We start from the raw sequence: 23151 nt of genomic DNA, 5'->3' as shown, positions 1-23151 counted from the left end.
CCTTTGCTTGTGTCTGCTTGGTCTTCTTGATTTTGTCTTGTTCCTCTTCCTCCGTTGGTGTTTCCTCTACCTTTTACTTGTCTCTCTTATCTTCTTTGCAACTTCTCCTCAGCCTTCATAGCCAACTTATAGCACTCCTCTATTGTTCTTGGTGTTATGAGACTAAGTTTATCCTGAATATTGTACCTCAGCCCATTGAGATACCTTTCCACCTTCTCTTCATCATCTTCCTCATGTGTTGCTCTTATATCCAACTTATGAAATTCTTTTGTGTATGCTTGCACATCCATATCTTTTTGTTTCAGATTTTGTAGCCCTTTGTATAACTGACCATTGTATTCATTGGGTAAGAACTTTTCTTTCAACTTCTCCACAATCTTGTTCTAGGAAGTGATCTTTGGTTTGTCTTTCTTCCATCTTTCAACCTCTACACAATCCCACCATAATAAAGCATGATCTTTTAATATTGATTTAGCCACCTTCACCTTTTGATTCTCTTCCACTTCTTCACATTCAAAGTAGTTTTCCAATGCTCCAATCCAATCAATAAGTTCTACTTTGGCTTTGTGGTCATTTGCCTTAACTGCCTTCAGGAGCCTAATTGTCCTTGCTTCATCTAGATCCAACTCTATCTCTTTAGGGTCGTCATTCCCGCCTTCTTATTCTTTCTCACTCTAACCTTCAGTATCTCTTCTCCTTCTATCTCTGGCTTCCAATTCTACAACCTTCTCTTTCAGAGCTTTCAATTCCCTAGCAACTGTTGATCCACCTTTTGGAGGCATCTTGCCTTCAACTTCTCAAATTCTTCCTTCAAGGAACCTACTCCCTTGCTTTGATACCACTTTGATGCAGAGAATCCAACAAACTCAACCAATAGGGGAGATCTTTCTCCCAACTCACCTATTCAATTAGGTGTCAACCCATCTTTGACTCACAAGACTCCTCACAGGTTCACTAGTTACTCACAAGGCTTCCACACCTCGACAACACACCTATGCTCCACAAAACATCTCCAACCCCTTGACATATACTCAACTAGGGCCAAACAACATGTTCAAACCGCAACCTCAACTTTCCAACACTTAATCACTACCCACACCCTTTTGGAAATCTCTCACCCATCACCAAACCCCCATTAGGCTTCAATCTCCACCAAAAACATGTAATAGACACTCACAAGAAAACACACCCCTTGTCACTCCTGTAAGTCCTCCTCAAAATGATGAAAAAACATGGTGCTCTACCCACCAACCACCCTAGAAGATACAAGAACCCTTGCTATTATAACACTGGTTTTAGACACTCACAAACTTTCATTAGGAAAGTCATGCTTCTATTGCCCATTCCCTCTTCTAAGACTTTAAAAGTTTGACACAATGAAGGTGAACACTGCTACTCCTTCTCTTGACACCAAAATCCTCAACAAACCTCTCTTCAACTTGGCAAAGTGCTATGGTCCAAAGCACTGTCAAACTATGACAACCAACACAAGGTTTGTGACAGACATAGTTGTTTTGCCATTTTGTTTTGTTCATGGGCTGTCAACCTTGGGGACATGGTTTTGGGCTCCTCACACACCTTCCTAAACCTTCACCAACCTTCCAAGGCTCTGTCTTTTCATTCATACCATCCAAAACTCGGTAACTCACTGTCTTGTCAGTGTGAGACACAAAATAATAAGTCCTTGTGTCCTCTCTAGCACGTTCAAACCAAGTCATGGATCCCTGCAAAGCATAAGGCAATAAAAGCACAAATATACAAATATTTTCCACCCTTTGAAGTGATTTATTTAACATGAAAATAAAACAAAATCATTATTGCACAGTGACTGGTTACCCTAGGTTAGGGTATGGACTGTTTTTACAAAAACTCTTACTAGTTTGTAAAACTTTAATGAAATCAAATGAAACAAAGGTAGAAATGAAGTATATTCAACGCTCAAAAATATCCAATGGGCTTCAAAAGTTGATGATTAATTTTTCACAATGAAATATGAAGAAGATCAGACTGCTACGTATGGAAAAACTCAGAAAATGCAGAAACTCGATGATAATTCTTATTGATTTTTGTTGCTTCATACACTAACTTCCATCCAACCCCAAACTCAATGTGGGAAGGGCCTTTTAAACACTTTTCAGGTCTCCCATCAGTTGTAACCACCTTGGAAACCAACTTCACTAACAATCACTTAATTACCCTTTTCAAATACAAAAGTTGCTTTGACAACTTGTTCACAATTTTGACAATTTTGCTCCAAATTGCACCTAGACTTGATCCATGACTCCCATGACTCAATATTGATCCAAATAGGTACAAATAGTCCAAAAATACCCTTACATACCATAAAACAAAATTTTTGACCCATTGAGACTTATTTCCCACAAAATGACAACTTTTGACATTTGACATATTTTTAGCAATATTGACAACATGACCCTACTAGGACTTAATCTAACATTCAATGGTCTTAATGACCTTATTACATCACATTTCGCCTTACAAGACCTTATTTATCACTTTCACTCCTTAAAACACAAAAATTTCATAATTTGCCTCATGGAGGCTTGATGGCAACTTAGGTGCTCCTGCACCATTTTCAATATGGAGATTATGAAGAAGCTTAGTAGTCTTCATGTTCCTTTAACTAATGTACTTTCAATCTATCAAATTAAAATCAAGGTCTAAATAAGGTTCACGCCATCAAGTATGTTTGGAAAATTTGAGCAACTAATATTATTGTTGCTAAGCATAAATTTATCTCTCCAATTGTCAATAAGTTTTGCACATATAAAGTTGAATTTTCCTTGCACCAATCACAATATTTCAATAACAGAAACACACTTAGAAAGCAATGAAGAAGAAGTGGAAAAAGATGAAATGTCACCTTAGCAAGTTCATTGTTGTGCAATTGCCACCTTAGCAAGATCATTATTGTGTTGTTTTCCCCATAGTTTTAATTCTATGTTACCTTTGAAAGAGTGACTTAGTAAAAAAAAATAGACCTATGTCAAGAAAAATAAAGTTAAAAATAAGCTAATAAATTTTATTTTAATTATTATATTTCAAGAAATAGTTATTGGACATTTACAAAGAGAAAACTTATTTATACAAGGTACAAGGGATTTGAAGTTGTAAAATGGATCTTCCGTCTCTCACAATTAGGTACAAAGGATTTGAAGCTGTAAAACATTGAAAAGTAATACAAAACATTTTGATAGTGATTATTATGGTGTTTTCTATGTATCATTAATTTCTCATATGGTAAACGGTTTATGCTATTTGTGCTTTCACTTTTTTTAAGGAAAACAATACGTTAGTCGTTGAAGATATGAAAAATTGGGTAATCTTTGAGAGGGAGTGGAATCATATTAATGGGTTTTGAGTTAAATATTGTTGTCATTTTGTTCCTCCATTTGTTGAAACTTATATGTTATATTTCCTTCATTATCATCATAGCATGAAATACTTGTGGTAAATTTTCTAAATGAAAGTATAGAAACATAGTTTCATTTTTTTTGTGGTGAAATCTTTTATATTTGATTTCTAATAAGTTAGAGAAATTTTAGTAAATATATGTATGTTGTTGGATTTTTTTAAATAAATCTTTTCCTAAGTCTTTTTTTTTCTTTTGGTATTTTTTCTTTTGGTATTTTTTCTTTAAATAAATGACTAGGAAGTTACTAATATCCTCATAGGTTAAGAATACTTATGATTTCATGAAGAAAAAAATATTGGAATTAGTTTATTTGTTAAATCTTGCAATCTTTACATATTACATAAAAGACCAAAGCTTTCTTATAACCTTATTATGTTGTGGCTCCATAAAAATGCATACACATAGGCATGCATGTATGTCTATATGTACATGTATGTGTGTGTGTATGTGTGTGTGTGTGTGTGTATGTATGTATGTATGTATGTATGTATGTATGCACATGTGTAGCATACATGTGTGCACGCTTATATCTTTTATAATATAAAGATAAGTTATGTCTCCATGCAAATTTGTGTTTCTACTTCTATATTTGAGTGTGCACGCTTACATGTGTGAACATATATACAAAAATGCATCATTTTTAATTTACAACCATAATTAAGATGCACAAGACTACAAAGTCAACCATAAATTACTCATTTGATTCATTATTTATCATTACCAATAGCTTATTCATTTTCACCATTTTCTTTCAATGGTACAAAATTAGCAATATAAAAATCCACCTTTGTGGTTAAAACAACAAGGATGTATACTTTGTAAGACAATAACTAACACTTTCATATAATGGTCTCGTGAATTGCCAATATTTGCTCTAACTTTAACAAAACCATTTGCATGTGTATACAATCATAACATAATATAACCCTTTTTCGGATATTATAATAATTCAAGTGTATAAGAGTGCAATGTTGACTATAATTACTCATTTATCTCATCATTTTTCATTTTAAGTTGTTAATTCATTTTTACGTTTTTCTTTCAATAATTCATGTGTGCATGTGCATATATATAAATACATACATCATTTTTCATTTACAACCATAATTAAGGTGGACAAAGGATGTAAAGTCAACGATACTTACTCATTTTATTTCATCATTTTTCATTATATGTAATTAATTCATTTTAACCATTTACTTTTAACAAAACAAAATTATCAACATAAAAATCCAACTTTTATGAAGAAATAAAACAATGATGTTACGTAGTACAACAATATAACATTTTTTTCGATTGATCTTTTTAATTATAGAGATTTGTTTTGACTTTATCAAGAAAAATTGCATGCGTGCCCAATCATTACATACATTCAACCCTTTTCCTTTACAACAATAATTAAGATGGACAAGAATGGAAAGTCAACTATAATTACTCATTATTTCATCATTTTTCATTATACATAACATTTTCATATTTACTTTAAACAATTCAAAATCATTACCATAAAAATCCACCTTTACCAAATAAAGTTAAAAATGATTATAATTTAACTTTGTAGGACAATAATAAACACTTTCATGGAATGGTCTCATGAATTATTAAGATTTCCCTTTGATTTTACCAATGACAATTTACATGTTACCTGTCTTCCCCAATGTAAATGAAGGTTCAACATGTAAAATCAGGTGACAGATTTGACTTGACGACTTAAAGTAACAAAAACAGACTGTACGATAGATCTACTCTGAAAGGTAAGAACTAGCGCTATTGATTTAGAACCTTCGAGAACTTCAAAAGTGTAACGTGGTAAGAAGTAGGGCTTTTGTCTCTGGTGGAGAAGTTTGTAATGAATATTCCATGGTATAGGAAAAAGACTCAGATTTTATGATGGGAATAAAATAGAATAGAAGATTTTTAATGTTGATGAGGTCAAGAATAATTTATGAATCAGTAAATTCTGCTGTTTTAGCATTGTGAAGTGTTGATCTTTTGTCATATAATTTAATAACGAGCTTTCTCATTCTCTCTACGCTATCTTATATGCAACATTCTTAAGACTTCAGAAAATTTCCAATATGCAAAATTTATTGGTTGTGGTTTATCAAAATTTCCATGGTTGTAAGCATGTTACATTCTGAAAAGCAAAGACTTCATGCATTTCTAAATTTCAGATGCATGTCACTTTCCATTTTATTGGTTGTGGTTTATCAAAATTTCCATGGTTGTAAGCATGTTACATTCTGAAAAGCAAAGACTTCATGCATTTCTAAATTTCAGATGCATGTCACTTTCCATTTGACAACTAGATTGTAGACAAAACAATAGTCCTAGTGACAATTGTCAAACTTAAGGAGTTTATTCATTTTGCTGAATCTTTCTATATTAGTACCACCTCTTGATGAACCCAGATCCAATATCTTTAAACCACCTAATCCAGTCACATAAATTTTCCTCTTTAATTATAGGACATTCTAAGAACTGGATAGCCGTTTCCTCTTTATGTATAGGACATGTACCTGGCATTCTTGATTGGTAAATAGAATTAATGAATATAAAATCATTTTAGGGGCAGGACACCTAAGCTCTGCCAACCGAAATACTCTGAGATGCTTTAATTCCAAAGAAAAGCAAATATCCAAATTTTTATTTTAATAAATTATTGCTTACGAATTTACTGTCTTAGATATTATTTTGCATAATGACATAAATCTCAATTATAAGTTTTGAAACTTAAACAAGCATCCCTCTTTCGAATTAAAAAGAGGAAAAGCGTTTTTCTATAACAAATGGAAGGGATTGATCATAAAGGCTATATCAAAGGCAATGGCAAGCAGAAATATCGGCATGTAAAATCCTCTCTTATGCCCATATTTCCATGATGTAGCAGTTAATGGAAATGCTCAAATATGTGTTATTTCAGGTACAGAATGTTAATTTCCTTTTGCAGATACAAGTGCAATTAGTATATTGCACACAGCCTTAATGACACAGATTGCTGCCTTTGAAATGAAAATCTGCCACCTGTAAGATGATGTGGGGGCTAATGATCTCTGGCTTGTGAGCTAGAGCAGTTCAACAACCAAAAACATCATCTTTGATTTCTGTGGCAGTTTACAAATGCCAAGTAGAATCCAGTACGTATTACAATTTTTACCCATTTGTGCAGATAGATTCGAAAGGAATTATTCCAGTCTGGGTTGCATGACGAATCTGAGAAAAAAACTCAAACGAATTTGAGTCCATGTTAACACAGGCAAAGGCCTTCACTGTGAAAGAAATCGCCTGAATAATTGAAACTGCCTGTTGTTGGCGGAAATTTGGTATGTTGTTTGTTGATAACAAAAAATAAGTGCAAGGATGATGTGGCAGATCTTTCACCGGAATGTGTAGTCCGCAGTTTGCATCACGGAAACCAGAATAAGATGTGAATAGAACTCCATAGATAAGTGTTTATCAGTATTCACGTTTGTGCAGTCTTGATGACCCTGCATAACCACGATAATCTCTTTGCCTCCAGTCAAAATTGGTTCCACCTGGAGACCAGCTTCCAGCATTCTGACTCGATGTTGATAGCGTTTTCTTCCTAATATACAGTCCGCTTGTAAAAATAACAATGATGAAAGAGACAATACAGCTAAAATTTACAAGCACCACATTTGCATGCCGGTCCAGGTCATGCTCAATCCAAGCTTGTATAACTTTTTTCTGGGTTGCAGGACTTAAAATGACTCCTTTTGCAATTTCATGGTTGGCAGAAGGTAGATTAGATTCCTGTCTTGCTGAGGCCTGAGCTTTGTCCAAATGTTTCCGAGCTGCAGTGTATGCCACATATTTGAATCCAAATGTATAGAGTGGACCGGGCCATAGACACTTGAGGGACCAGATAGACCAGGAAACAAATAAATTGTGGAAAGTCCTCTCGCAATCCTGTAAGATCAAGATAAGACAAGCTTTAGTGCAATATTGTATGATGTTATGCATGCCTAGCATCTGAAGATGCAACTTTTAATATTTAAGATCTCATTTTAAAGTAGAAGTTAGGACCGATATCAAACTGAAGCAAAGAATGGCAAATCAAAATTCAAGCTTGGATTAACAATATTCTCTATTTCTTCTAGCATTGTGCATTCTGTACTCCATCAGGACAAAACTGAAAACACCTCAAGAACCTAATGGCCTATAAGGCTAATAGACTCTGCTTACTTATCCACATGTTATGATGTATATTACAGTCTAGCAGACCAAAAATATACATTTCTGTACATTGCCAATCAATATGATAAATGAGTAGACAGCAGAAAACCTAAAGATGGTTTAAAAGAACCAAGAGAACAAAAATGGAAGGAATGAAATGGAAAAAATAATAGAGTTCATACAGTAATAGCAGACTTATGAGTGTAAGCCATGAGTCACAAAAAAAGTTGAGTAACGTGACATGTTAAAGGAGCAACAGAATATGGAAACATAAATGCTCCGTGTTGGCAGCCACATACAAGAGGAGAAAGACAAAAACTGACTGTGAAGACTAATTATACGAAGAAATAGAAATGTCCAAAAAAACATCTGTGCATAAAAAGAAAACTGGGAAATTGCACATGGAGTTGCATACTTTGACAGGCATTCCTGATTTTACATTAATTCCAAGAGTTACATAAACGCAAACATTTGCATATGCTTTCCTAGATTCTGATAGTTCCAACATACAGAATTTTATAAAAAAACAAGAATAATCATGCAATAGTGGTGTGAAAGAAACTTATATAAGAGCTGAAATCACCGGAGATTACTGCTATTTACTAGACTTCCCTGTCCAAGACATAACAGATACACTTATTTTTGCCACAAATTGGTGAACTTCTGCCACAAATTCATTCATGGAAGAAATTGCTGCTTGAAATGTTGGACCCGTTCCTAGCACTGCTATTGCATTCTATGATTTGTCCTAGAATTTCTGATATATATATATATATATATATATATATATTACAATGTTTACTTCATTTCCACACCTGGTGATTGACAGCATGTGGCGACACCATGATTGGCAATGACAGATGCCTCCAAACCCCCACAAGGGATGCTGCCCCTTGATCCTATAGGGGCATTGCCCCAAAATCCTCACAAGGGGCACTACCCCTTGACCTCGCTGGTTGCATTGCCCCCAAAGCCCATGAGGGGCACTGCCTCTCAACCCCATTGGGATCTCTACTCCTGAATTCCCGTTAGTTATTGGGATCTCTTATTAGATAAGAAACTTGATTACAATATGGGAGTGACAAGGATTGAGATTTCTGTTAGTGTGCTAACTTAGACATTACTATTGTACAACTCACCAAAAATCTCTTTAGATGAGGCAACTTCTACATATGACATGGTTAGTGGAAGTAGGCATTGTAACTCATTTAGAGGTTGAAGTTGGTTTTTGGCCTATGTATTAAACTCGTGGATATGTATTAGACACTAATTTTGATTTATATATGATGGAAATCAATAATATTCTCTACAAATTTAGTAATATGTGTTGTTGAGGAATATTTTTAAAAACTTATGTATTTTAAAACGTTTGATAAAATTGTCTAGTGAAATTTTCCCTGAATTTTTGCAAGTCCGAGTTTTTCACCTATGTATTAAATCATTGGTCAAGCATTAAATGTTATGTGATGGGTGTAACAAACCCTGATTAGGGTTTCTATCTTTCAATCTTGGCCATTGATGTGGATTTGATCCTGGCCATTCAATTGTATTGAGAGCACTATATAAGGCTCCAATCTCTCATTGTAAAGGTTAATAGTGGATCAATAGATTATTAGATAGCAAGCAGTTAGTGGTTAGAAGTAGAGTAGGAGGAGAAGGCAGAAATTGTTGCCAAGCTTGTAAACAAACATCCTTTTCATTGAATTCATGTTGGATAGTGGTGTTTCTTCTACATATTGCATGGTTTCTTGTTATATCCTCATGTTAGATGAAGTTCATTGATTGTGATGGAGTAATGTATGGATGTTGATGATTCCTTGGTTCATATTATTTGTAGTTGGATGATTTTGAATTACAGTGAACAGTTAGCCTGAACATCAAGATGTGCTAAGTTCAATTGTGGATATGTTTATTCAAGTTGCGCTAGTGTATTGGGTATTTGGATGAATGTTCATGATATGAAAACCTTTCATTTACCTTGGAAGATTGCATCGGTTTTGTCTAATTGTTGGCAACATGGCGAAGCAAAGCTCAGTTTGAGGAATGTGTCCATCCAAGCATGATCCAGTGCTATCATTGATCTTAAGAAGAGATTATAAACCCTCATCCTTTTTATCTTTTCTTCAAGTCAAGTAAATTTCTGCATTCCAGCCGCATTCAAGCAAGAGTTAAAGTACAAACATAAGTCCCCCATGTGATTCCAGCAAAATCACATCAACCATTGAGCTTATCCACACGTCAAGACCTGACATTTGGAACCTTGGAGTCACCTCGAGTGATCACTTAGTTCATTATTTGAGAAGATTTTGTTCAAGAGAGGATAAGATACTTGGCATTTTATTGTGTATGAAGTGCATAAAAACCACATCAACACATCCATTCACTAAAAAATGTAATGAACATGTAATGTGACTCACACTACACAATCAACCACATGGAATATTTTTGAAACCTTTCATTTTTTTGTCACAAAACTTTACAATTTGACAATTTTATAAATGAATATATGATTCTCTTCATGTATGTGGCCTTATCACTCAACAATAAGATTGAAAAGTATGAGTACAATTCTTGACAATTAACTCTAATGTTACAAGGAAATACTCCAAAGATAATGTTTTCTAGCTTGCTAGGAGTATATAGAGGGATAAGGCGTCTACACATGCATTATCATGAATTTTTAATAGCTTTAGTAGCTTAACAATTTGCATATTGAATCATGATGTATGATGTTTGGATGAGAACTCAATCAATAGAAGTTTATAACCTATCATGTTTAATTATTTATATATAATCTATAGGGTTAGTACCTTTGATATGCTTGACTAAATGATTATGACCATAGTCATGATTAGAAAAAAACATTTAAAGTACTTTTCTTATGTGATTGTTATGAGCATAGTAGTTAAAATAATGACTAAATTGCAATCAATTGCTGCTTGAACTACATATCTGTGTTTTGATAAAAAAAAAACTCTCAATATAATTTATTTCTTTGATCAAGTTGCCCCTGCCAATTTTTTTCTGATTAAAGTCCAAGTTTATGCAATTTAATCCTACTGATTAATAACCAAAAAACTGATATATACATACACACGCGTGTCTATATATATGTATGTATTTATTACCCATTTATAGACATCATATACTCAAAAGTCTCCATATTATTTGACATAATACCCTCCCTCATGACCTTGATAGTGTCCACCATGTCTCCATTTTTAAGCACCTCCTTCACATCGAAAGCATCTGCAACTAGACCTTCATGTGTTGTTGGATTCAAAGAGTACAAAGCCTTTATTGCATGTTCCACCAAAGCTGGAGCCACCAATCTTCGAATCACTTTCTCCGTGGCATCGAAGTTCATTGTAGACCTCACAATATTGTAGACAAACTTCTCCAAGAGATCTCTGTTATGCTTGTGCTCGCCTTCCATATTTCCTGTACCAATGATATCCTTTGAAGCCTTTTTTGCCACGTCTCCCTAATACACAATAGTTTCCTTAAGCTGGTCCTCAATCATGTTCTGTTCACAATTGCATTCACACCCACTAATCTCAATATACTGATTTGCCATTTCTGTGTCTGTCATGCTCAATCATCCTGCTTCTATTTAAAGAACCCGAGCATCCTCGCCAATCAATCCCCACCAACCAAGAAATCAGAAATAAAATCCCAAATGGAATAAAATCTCTGATCAAATCTTGCCTCATCCTACACAATCTCTGAAGTTTGGATATGAATCATTCGATTTTGATCCTGCCCTCACTGTTGACCCCTTACAAAAGCCTCTCGAGATATACTCTTAATCCTTCCCATACCTTGGGATTCTTTGATAGACAATGTCATCCCTCTGATCGACTGCCAATTTGGATATCAAATCTGCCTCCATATTTGCTTCTCTAAAGATATGACTTATATTGTACTCGAAACCAGATAAAATATCTCTAATTTTCTCTGTCCGCATTTGCATTTTCCAGCTTGGTGATGCCCTTGTAGATATAGCTCTGACTACATTCATAGAATCTCTTTCAATGTCCAAATTTGTTAACCTTTCCACCTGGCATAATAGGAGACCAGGCATAAGAGCAGCAAATTCCGCTTCATTATTTGTTCCAATCGGTAATTTGACCAATCCCCCCCACACCATCTCTCTTCTTTCATTACAAACAATGAATCCGGCCCCCGAAGGACCCGGATTTCCCCTCGATGCGCCATCGAAGTTTAGTTTAGGGTGTCCCAAAGGGGGTAACCTCCACCTCGCCTCGATCCTAGATGCCTCTCTGCCTTGCTGATCAATCTTTGGTACTATCAAATGTGACTATTCCTTAGTCATACAATCATCCCATGCCGAATAGACTCTATTTGCTTTTGAAGCTACATACACATTTAAATATTCACATACAGTAATCTCAAATTTTTGTATAATGCCTTTCAAATTAGAGCACTTGTCATTAAAAATACGATTATTCTTGTCCTTCCATAGCATCCAAACCAAGATAATCAAACATGCAATCCATAAACCTTCCCATTCGGATCCTTTGGACAAAATAGGTCATGACACAAATATGTCCTTCAACTTGTTTTGCAATGGTCCAACTAGACCCAATTTCTTCCTATAGCGCATCCAACATTCTTGTGCTATATCACACTGCACAAAAAGATGGTCCGTTGTCTCATCTTGTTTTTGACACAACACATCTAAATGGTCCTGCCATTCCCATTTTCATCAGTGTGTCTCCTGTGAGCGCTCTATTTCTAACCACCAACCATGAAAAGGCCCCTGCTTTGGGAAGTATACACAGATGCCAACATAGATCAGTCTTCCATTCACATTGATTTTGATCTGCCTTCATCACCTCGTAGCCCACCTTGGGATAATAGTTGCCAGATTTGGCTGCACACCAAAATATCTCATCCTCCCCTTCATTAATCAAAACCCACCTTTTACTAAGCTCAACGCTAAGCACCCCCCTTTCCACAGGATTAATAATATTAAAAATTTTCCACTCAGATGTAATCAATCTGTCTTCCCTATACACCATAAGATAATCCCTAACCTTTGATCCCATAATTGGAACCAAATATCTCTAACAACTGCCATCCCGGTAATATTTATGATAGCATCATACTCATTCTACAAATCTAACCAAAAATCTGCCTTTCTTCCATCATTGATTCTCCAAGACAAGTGTTCTATAATAATCTCCCTATTTGTCATCATGAAATTCCAAATGGCAGAACCGTGGGGGGGGTTTGTAATGGTAAAAATTATCTCCGCTTATTCTGAGTCCAGGTATTTGTGATGTAGTAACATACTCCACATCGCTTTTGAGTCCTTAAACACAGGCCATACAAGTTTTGCAATCAAAGCCTTATTCTAGATCTCCAAATCTTTCACCCCTGCTCCCCCTACCCATTTGGGTGTTCTAACGATGTCCCATGTGAGCAATGGGATTCTATGTCTATCATTGGCCCCATCCCATAGAAAATCCCTCATCTTTTTTGTAAATTCAAGTTTTGTTTTGCTCCCCATTTCCAAAACAGACATCATATAAATTGGTATAGCACTTAGCACTGACTTTACCATTGTCAATATGCCTGCCACCTTCCCTTCCAGGCTTCCATTTTCTTTCCACACTTAACAATCGTATCTTTCCATAGATTGTTCTTAACCGCCCCCGTAAAAAGAGGCACTCCCAAATATGTAGTTGGAAGAGAATCCACTCCGAATTCTAATATAGAAATGATTCTTCTCTGCGCCGTCAGACCAGTATTATTGAAATAAATTATGGATTTCTCTTTGTTTATTTCTTGACCTGACACTTCACAATATCTGGCCAAAACATTTCTTATCACCACCGCTTCCTCATAGGATGCTTTCCCATATAATATTGTATCAGCCGCGAACAATTGATGTGTAAATGAGGGTAAAGATTGCACCGCCTGGACTCCTTGCCACCACTAACTTCTCCTTAACATGGATATTTGTCTGCTCAGAGCATCAGCCATTATAACAAATAGAAAAGGTGATAAAGGATAACCTTGTCGCAAACCCGGCCTCCTTCAAAGAAACCACATGGGGACCCATTGATGATGATTGAATATCATGGTTTTGAAATGCAACCATAAACCCACTTCAACCAATTCATACCAAAGCTGAATTCCTTCAAAACCAGCATAAGAAACCTCCATTGGACATGATAATAGGCTTTTTTAATGTCAATCTTAAGGATCATGCTCCTTGAGTTATTACTTTTAATGGAGTGCATAAGCTCATGTGCTACAATGGTACCATCAACAAATATTTTTGTTTGGAACAAACCCGCTTTGTTTTGTAGAAATAATCTTAGGAAGGACTTTCTTTAACCTATTTGCAAATTACTTTGGAAACAATCTTATAGATGGCATTACATAAAGAAATAGGACGAAAGTCAAAAAAATTATGTACCTCTTGTTTTTTGGGAATTAGAACAATGTTGGTATTATTCACCTCTTTGAAAATCAGTCTTTTCTTTCTAGATTCCTCCACAACCTCCCACCCATCTTTGCCCATAAAATTCCACCATTTCTGAAAAACAAGAGAGGTAGATCCGTTCGGACCAGAAGCTTTTGTCTGGATTTAACTGAAATGTGGCCACCTTTACTTCTTCCATTGTAGTAGATGCCCCCAACATTTGATTATCCTCGTCTGTGATGAGGCTAGGGATCTTTAAGAAATCATTATAAATCCAGTCCATCAACCCTTCCCCTCCTAGCAGCCTCTTGAAAAATTTGACACCTTCCTTCTGGATATCTGCCTCCTCATGTACTACTTGCCCTTAGTAATTTGATTTATTCTATTCCAAGACCTTTTTCATTTTTGTGGAGTTATGAAAGAATCTTGTATTCTGATCCCCTTCCTTCAGCCACGTCTTTCTAGATTTTGCCTTCCAATGGAACTCCTCTCTTGCAAGAACTTCCTCGTATTCCATAAGCAATGATTTCTCCTTATGAAAATCCTCTTGTGACATGCCATTCGCAATTACATGTTCACTTAATGCTTCAAGTTCCTCTTCTAATCTGTTCTTCTCCACAAAAAAGTTCTTGAAGACTTCCACATTCCATTTATTAAGTTTTTCCTTAAGAAATTTCAACGTCTTGCAAAAGGTGAACATCTTTGTACCCTCCTCCTGTTTGCATTCCTCCCACCACCCTGCTAGAATATCTTCCATATTTGGCCACTGGAACCACATCTTTTCGAACTTGAATTGGTTAACAGTCCGCACATTTCCTTCTAATGTGATTTCCACCGGATAATAATCAGATATAGGGATGGGTTTGATGTAGCACTTGGTATAAAAGACAATTCCAACCAACCGCCACACATAAAAAACGGTCAAGTCTTTCTGCAATGTTAGAGAATCCTGCTCTTCTATTCGTTCATGTGTCCTTTCCATTGCTGGGTACAATGTCAACTAGACCTGTCAAATTTACAAATTCTGCAAAATCTACTTGTGTTTGAGCTAATCTTCCCAGTCCTCCCTTCTTGTCATCCGGATGTAAAATGGCATTGAAATCGCCTGCAACCAAAAACATTCCCTGCACATTTTGAAAATCTAATTTTAACTCTTCCCACGATGCTTTTTTTTCATCAAATTTGATAGGTCCATACACATTGTATAGGTTGAAACAAAGATCGGATAACCGACTTCTAATTTCACTCTTAATCCAGTTTTTATTTGATTATAGAATAGAGACTTCCACCTTACTTTCTTTCCATAGAATGCATAATCCCCCAGATGCACCATCCGCTTCTTAAGAAAAACCTCTCCAACCAATATAGTATTTGAAAAAGAGATCCGCATTTTCTTTGGACAATTTAGTCTCTTGCAAAAGAGCAATGTCGATCAATTGACTATTTATATGGCACTTGATCATACACCTCTTGTTAGGGGAGTTTAATCCCCTAACATTCCACGTTTGAACCTTCATCTCCCTTCAAGGGAAGTATTGCCTCCCCTGGATCTCAATAAATAAGTTTTGATTGAAGATTGGTCAGGCAACAATCCTTCCTCCGCCCTCTTCTTATTGTTAGACTTCCTTCCAACTCTAAGCTTAGTTTGCTCCATAGGCTTAGCCAGAGTTTGACTAATCGTCCTTGGTTCTGTAATATCCATCTCTCCCTCACTCTCTGCTTGTGCAAATATAGTCATTTCACCACCTTCTTGAGTGCTTAGGATACACTCTAATTGGTGATTTACCTTTCTACTCACTTAGAGGGTGGTATTCAAGGAGAGGGATAGCCTCTTCTATCTCTGTGTCTTTAGTATTACCAGAGGTCCCCCCTTCCTCGTCCTCCTTATTCTACAGTCTTCTTCAAAATGATTTCTCCTACGACATCTGAGACAAAAAAAACCGTTTTGCCTCAATCTCAATCTTCCGAGTCTAAATTCCCCCCTTAGTTCTCAACTTAATGGCATTTGGGATCTTGACAACCGAAATGATTTGAATCCTGACATAGTGTATTGTGTCATCCTCACCCATATCAAAATTTAGAATCTGATCCAAATTGTTCCCAATCTTTTGTAGGCTCTCTTCGCTCCAAAATTCAAAAGGTAAGTAATATATTATATAACCGAGTCCATGTTGGACTTTCTGCAAGCACCATCTTCTTCAGGTCAAAGTTCGGCAACCATTTCAAAACATAAACAAATGCCTCCCCAAATTTCCATAAGGAATTCATGATTTCATTTCTTGCTTCCTCTGATACAAACTCAACTATAAAAAAATGATTAGGCATAAAGTATACTTCTTTAGCCTTGCACCAATTCTCTCTTATCCACCCTCGGATTTCAAATCAAAGTTTTGGTTTCCCCAAAACCTGGCCATACAATGCAGTTCGCATGAAAGTGCATATATCTTCATCCACCATGTCCAACATATCAATCTCCACCTCAATTTCTACACTTCTACCATTATTGGGGTTTGTCGATTCGATGGTAGTTGCAAACCGCTTCCCTTCCTCCTTCGCCATCAAGATACTATTATAATAATATATTATAATTATTAAATTATACCATTATTGTATTATAATTATATTATTATTATTATAATATAATAATAATAAATTATAATAATATACCTTTTTTCTCTTAAATCCATTTTTTTTCGATTTTATACTTATGACTTGCTGATTTTTTCCCCAATCGATTTTTATTGCTACGATCTGTAGAGTCTACCTCCTAAGCCATCCTCCATCCATCCTCATTCTTTTCCATCCCCATGGTCATTTTGTGTATTTTTTCCTTCTCTCATTCTCCCTTAGGCTCATTGTAACTCTAGAACCTCCCAGCTTTGAATTTTCATCAAAATAAATAAATAAAGTTGTGTCATACTATTCAGATCCATACACCAGTCCCATATTTGTGTTCACAGATTTCCATTAGTTTGCACTCTTTATTCTCATAGCTCACCCTAGCTCCATGAAAGTACAAGGACCTCCTAGTTTGCATTCTAGCTTGCATTTTAATATTTATCAAAATGCAAAAAAAAATTGTTGCATATTCCATCATATCAGTTCCCATATCGGCCATTTTTAGGTCTACATCAGTTTTATGTTTGTGGGTGGGTCATCATTTGTTTTCCTTTTTTTTTCACCCTTCACTAATGTAATCTTTAAAAAATACAGTGTTTGTATTTCTTTAATAAATTTTGCATATTTGATCATTTGTACTTCAAATCAGTTTTGCCATCTCCTTATCTCAGTCACCTATCCATCCATTACACTTTTGCAAGTTTTGGTTTTTATTTGATTAACTTTTTTTCATCTCCCAAGTGTCACCTAGTTCACATTTCTTGCATCCTAGTTATCAAAAGCCACATAGTATCTCATCTTTTATGCTTAGAATTAGCATGGTTTCTTAGCATAGACAAGTATTTCAATATTTTATCATCATCATTTTTCAAAACGATCCAAGTTTAAAAACTCATAAGGGGGCTGTCTGAGGCAACTCTCTTTAATCCTTTGTTTTCCACGTGTTATCTGTTGCATTTTTGTACTTGCAAGTCCTTTTGTGAAGAATCTATGAAGAACCACATTTATAATTTTATTGTCAATTCAGAGAAGTGCTTGGAAGACAGAGAACCAACTCTCTACAAGTTTTCAGGCCATTTTGAGGTACAAATCCCCCCCAATCCTAGAGACATGACACAACTTCACTGGAGTCTTGGGCATCCGGCATACCCCCTTGCAGTTGCATCGCAATGTCAAAATCAGCTCAAATTTGGTCTACAAGCTCAACACACTCTTCTCATTCCAATACTATGCTGTCCCAATCAATTTCACTATTTCTCTCCCACAATGTTATTTTGTCAACTTGACACAGATTTTATTGTTTTACGGTTTTACCACATGTTCTACTTAATCCTTACATGATGGCTTATGGGAGACTCAATTGAATAAATAAATAATTATAGAGTAACTACTATCATTATAACTATAATAAAATATTGAAAGTTTATATGTTAAATATCATCATTGTATTGCATACCACAAAATGATTAAGACACAAGACTGCTGTACTTTTGGAATTCTGAAGCCTACATCAAAACTGATCCCCTTTGATGAGTGCAGATTAAATACAATGATTTCTGATCCTGATCGATATCCTTGATGAATGCAGATTTATGTATATGAACTTCTGCTTTTCTTCCATGCTTTTCACTTAATGGGTTTCTGCCTTTTTATAGTCTTCATTTGGTTGTGGAGGGTTATGTCCCTTCCTACAGTCACAGCCTACTCAAGAGTGGCGTCTCCTCATACTGTCCTTTGCCCCTTAACAATTCATTGTTGATAAACTACTGAGATCACTGCTTTAATTGATAATAAGATCGCTGCCTTAATTGACAATGAGATTGCTGCCTTAATTAGAATCGCTCCTCAACAATAATTATATGTGCCTTTGTAAAGAGATCACTGTGTATATATCAGCCTCTGGAAATTGCTGTGTTCACTGATTTGTTGAGACTGAAGAAGGTCAATCAAGGAAAGAATCTTGTGAATGCTTAACCCCTTATCTGTCGACCTCCAGCCTTAGAAGAAAATCACGAAGTCTTATTAATAAGATGATTTTCTGAATGTATACATCTGAACTTATCCTAAGGACAGTGAAAAATGTTATTAAGGTGGTGGCCTGACATTAATCTATGTAACGTGTTAATTAGTGAATGGGTGGTTGGATGGTTACACGAGTTGGAGAGAAAGTAGTCTATATATGCCCATGCATGTACTTTGTAAATCATCCTTGCATGACATAATTTCATTGTGTTTGCAATTCTCAATATGTGAGCATTTTCTCTACAATTGATGTGCTCTGGACTTCTATAGTGGGCTCAGGCATAAATGTAAACAATAAAAATATGTTTTGGCTGCACATTTTGCTATCTGAAAATTGAATATAATGGAGATGTTCCCTTTCTTCTGACAACTCAATATTTCAATTAAGTTCTTTTTATCAAATAGACCAACTCCATTCTTTTAAGATCCCAATTCTTTCACTTTGCTCTCTGGTTAGAATAAGAAACATACGTTCTCATCAAAGACTCTGATGTGACAAAGTTTAAGAAAATTCATGGCACCTTTTATCAAGGTAAAAGAATCCAATTTTGTTTTCTAAGTAAAGAGATAGCAGAAATGTTAAGTACTATAAATACTCTACTTAGGATAAACTTGAGCGGCATAGCAGAATGGTCCAACTTACTTCCATGTGAAGTTCTTGGTATGCATCCATGAGTGGGTCGTAGCAGTATGCTGTCATCAGAGCAGTATTCTTTCTTATTAAATGTGCATGTGCATCTTCAATTTTCTGCACCAACTCTTTTTGTCTCTCCTCCACTCCTGACAGTGTATATTCCTTTGTCATGGTTCTATATGCCTCCATCAACTGCTTTGAGATAAGATTTGCCTTCAAAAGTAAACATAATTCAGATATTAGAACTTTTGTATTCTCAAATTGAGGATTAGTGCCTATCAAATGCGCACCAATCCTCTTAAAAGAAAGATTCCCTATTTGTTCTACTGCTAACATGAACAACATTGAAAGGAAAGCAACATGGGAAAACTTGTTCTTACCTTCTCCGAAATGATTTCATCATTATCTGGAAATGGGGTGATCTTGGATACTAAATCCCTGTAGCAAAGGGAAATTGCAGACACCAACTTCTCACAAAATGTTGTTATCTCAGCATTGTTTCGGACCTACATCAAATAAGCTGTGATTGTCTTTCTAATTTCTGCAAACAGTATACATAACTGCAAAGCAGTAAAAGCTAGGGCAAGTGCAAAGGAATTCAAGATATTTAACTCATAAGGACATCAACTAAATATCAAAATGAGAAATAGCGAAGGGAACCAAGAATAAGAGTAAAGAAACTCAAATTGCAAAATTCTGTGTAATCTTTATACCTGACTTTCACTGTACCGCTGTTTTGACCACTGCAAGCATTGGAACTGATGGAAATCATAAAGCTCGTTGCCAGAGCCAATCCAACTTAGTCCTCCTCCTTTCACTGTCTCTTCATATGCCTCCTGAGCAACTTTCAAACTGATTGAATGAGCATCGGTTAGTTTTGTAGGTGGAAGAGGCCTGCTGTGACTTTCACTATCAACAAATGTTTTATCTCCATTTATAATTTTCTGTTCCGCATTTGTGTAATTCTCAATGGCAGCAGAAAAGGCATCAGTGTACGCTCCCTGGTATGCAGCTTTTCCACTGTTTAGTATGGATGTAATCTTTCCCACATTGATGCGTGCAACTTGATCACATTTAAACATAATCTGCTCATGCATTTGGTTACATGCATCATGGTATTGTTGACTGCCTTGGTGGGGACCAACAAGGGATTCATACCTGAACATTAAAATTGGTTTCCATAATTCAAATTTATAATCATCAGACTGACCAAAAATTAAGCTTAAGAAGATATATGCACGATGATACAATTCAATCTATGATGCCAACGAGTAATATTACTTATCAAAATTGCAACTTTTATGGTGGGGTCATCTAACAGTCCAAAGGTTCACAATGATAGAAGACAGTTCTGCAACACTTTTGAGGATTTAGTATAACAATTGTAAGAAAGAAGACAGAATTGAACAAAATTGCAGCAATCTTTCGTTAGCTAGAGAATAAGTTACACAACACTCTCATATTTAAATAAGAATATATATGGTCTCTCAACTTCTATCTTTCATTTCCTCATATGACTTCATTTACAAGCAGTACTTGTTAAGACCCAAATGTTCCACACACAGAAATATTGCAAAATAATAGCAGAATTAGCAAAATACAACTTGATAGGATATAATCATATGATAATAAAAAAAATAAGCAGAAACTATGATATTCCTTGAGGATGGAATGACTTCAAATATCCCTGCTAATGTTCCTTTATGATTCGTACAATGATAGATGCCTCTCTTTTCACATTTAAATAAGAATATATATGGTCTCTAACTTCTACCTTTCATTTCCTTATATGACTTCATTTACGAGCAATACATGTTAAGATCCAAATGTTCCGCATACAGAAATATTGCAAAATAATAGCAGAATTGGCAAAATACAACTTGATAGGATACAATCATATGACAATAAAAAAAAGCAGAAACTATGATATTCCTTGAGGATGGAATGACTTTAAATATCCCTGCTAATGTTCCTCTGTGATTCTTACAATGATAGATGCCTCTCTTTATATCCTATCTTCTAAGAATCCTAGGGATAGGGTAAACCCTCATCACCACTAAATATTAGGTTAACTAATGCCAGTTATCAATTTGACCGATTATAAAAGATGTCCATTGGGTCTATCCCATCTGGACATGAGTTGTGTGTGCCACTACCACAAGTTGTCTGCTACTACCCATTTACATCACAAAATCAGACTTAGGTACATTACAAGACTCTTTATCGTATATCCCTAAAAGACAAACAGTGTTTGAACACTAATAATATGTTCACAATATTATTCACGACACCTAATCTAATCTTTGTAATACACAGTAACAGTAAATTAACCCCGACACTACCCCATGGTGTCCATATTTAACCATTAATCTTCTCCTTAACATGTGTTTTCTTTTGCACCTTCCAACTGAACTCTGCTGTATTTACTATTATTCCTTGATGCTTGTACTATGACTATATAACAATTTTTATCCAAGTGCATAGAACCTGAAAATAATTCCTGCTCCTAACATAAAGATTTCCTTGATCTTGTTATTTCAATATCATTACTGCAGGAAGTTCATCTAGTTTTGCATCTTCAAATTTCTTGTAATACCACATTTGTATTTATTCCTGAGGCTGTCAAATAGGAAAATCTCATGGGAAATATTTTGTTAAGCTGACTTTTCATAAAAAAAATTCAAAATTTTGATTTTCAAACACAAAAAGCATTGCAAAAATATCTAGTCAAGTACTTAAATAAAAGGCATATTCAGTATTTAGACTCTGCTAAAAGTATTAATAGCAAGTTTTGTATTTTCCTGAAAAATTAGCCATGATACATCTCTCTAATTTTTTCAAAATTGTCAGATTCGCTAACTATTCTACACTCATTAAAAAAATTAAATTTGTTATGTTTGCGCCCCTTGTTAGATGTTTCAGCTTCAGTTTATGAATATATGCAACCACTTCCTCTAGAGTTTTTGGACAGACTTCAATTGTCTTTCCTTTCTTGATCGCTCTTTATAGGCCATAATCTAACTCGTCTGACAGCACCTCACCATCAAATATCATGTCTCAACAAACAATGACCTTGTTATTTTGAACATCCAACAATGTACTTGCCACATTATTTGACAAGTAGATGGTCTTTGCCCTTCTCATCAAGTTAATGTACTTTTTCTCTTGTAATTAAACTAATATGGTGTGCATGCTGTAACCTAAAACATATAATTAAAGCTTGTGCCCCATCAACACTCTAGGCTGGTGTTCAAAAATACCTTCAAATGACTTGTTTGGCAGATACACCACTGACAAATAGCTTTTCCCCAGGGCCTATTTTAAAGGTTCTTGTTTTCCTTTAAGCTCCTTGCCATTTCTGTAATTGTTCACTTATTTCTCTCTACTACCCATTCTTCTATAATGTATAAGGAATTGTAAATTGATTTTTTCTGCACAAATTAATTAATTTAAGATGTAGACTGCCCATCTTGTCAATTCAAAGAATCTTGATCTTCTATTGTATCAATTTGCACATTGAAGCTTTCAGCACTTGAAAGCACATTAAATACTTCTGAATTTAAATTTTGGGAAATAAGACAAGAACTTATCCAAAAGAGTTCCATTTAAATGCAACAGCAAACTAGTCAATAGGATGGACAAGCAAGAGCCACAGTTAGGTCATAATGCTTGTGCCACTTGTCTATCGTGTTTGGAGGCACTAAGCACAGGCATAGGCAATAGATCAACTTCATTTGGTTGCTCTCCTCTTAAGCAAAATCCAAGTGAACAGAAATGTCATAAAGG

At 35.3% G+C, this 23151-nt stretch overlaps 1 protein-coding gene across 1 annotated transcript in view; it reads right to left on the bottom strand.

Annotated features, from left to right (window-relative positions):
- Positions 1–6071: 6071 nt before the first annotated feature.
- LOC131068210 (uncharacterized) overlaps positions 6072–23151 on the bottom strand; it is a 62415-nt gene continuing 45335 nt past the window's right edge. The window contains exons 8-11 of the mRNA XM_058003392.2: positions 20079–20523; positions 19746–19871; positions 19375–19578; positions 6072–7366 (exon numbers count right to left, since the gene is read on the bottom strand). Coding sequence (XP_057859375.2) covers positions 6893–7366; positions 19375–19578; positions 19746–19871; positions 20079–20523 — 1249 coding nt within the window. The 3' untranslated portion in view covers positions 6072–6892. The remainder of the gene's footprint in view (positions 7367–19374; positions 19579–19745; positions 19872–20078; positions 20524–23151) is intronic.

The sequence above is a fragment of the Cryptomeria japonica genome, chromosome 1 (genome assembly GCF_030272615.1).
Source record: "Cryptomeria japonica chromosome 1, Sugi_1.0, whole genome shotgun sequence".
Taxonomy (NCBI): domain Eukaryota; kingdom Viridiplantae; phylum Streptophyta; class Pinopsida; order Cupressales; family Cupressaceae; genus Cryptomeria; species Cryptomeria japonica.
Note: the sequence above shows the minus strand (reverse complement) of the source record. Positions and strands in the feature narration are given on the sequence as shown.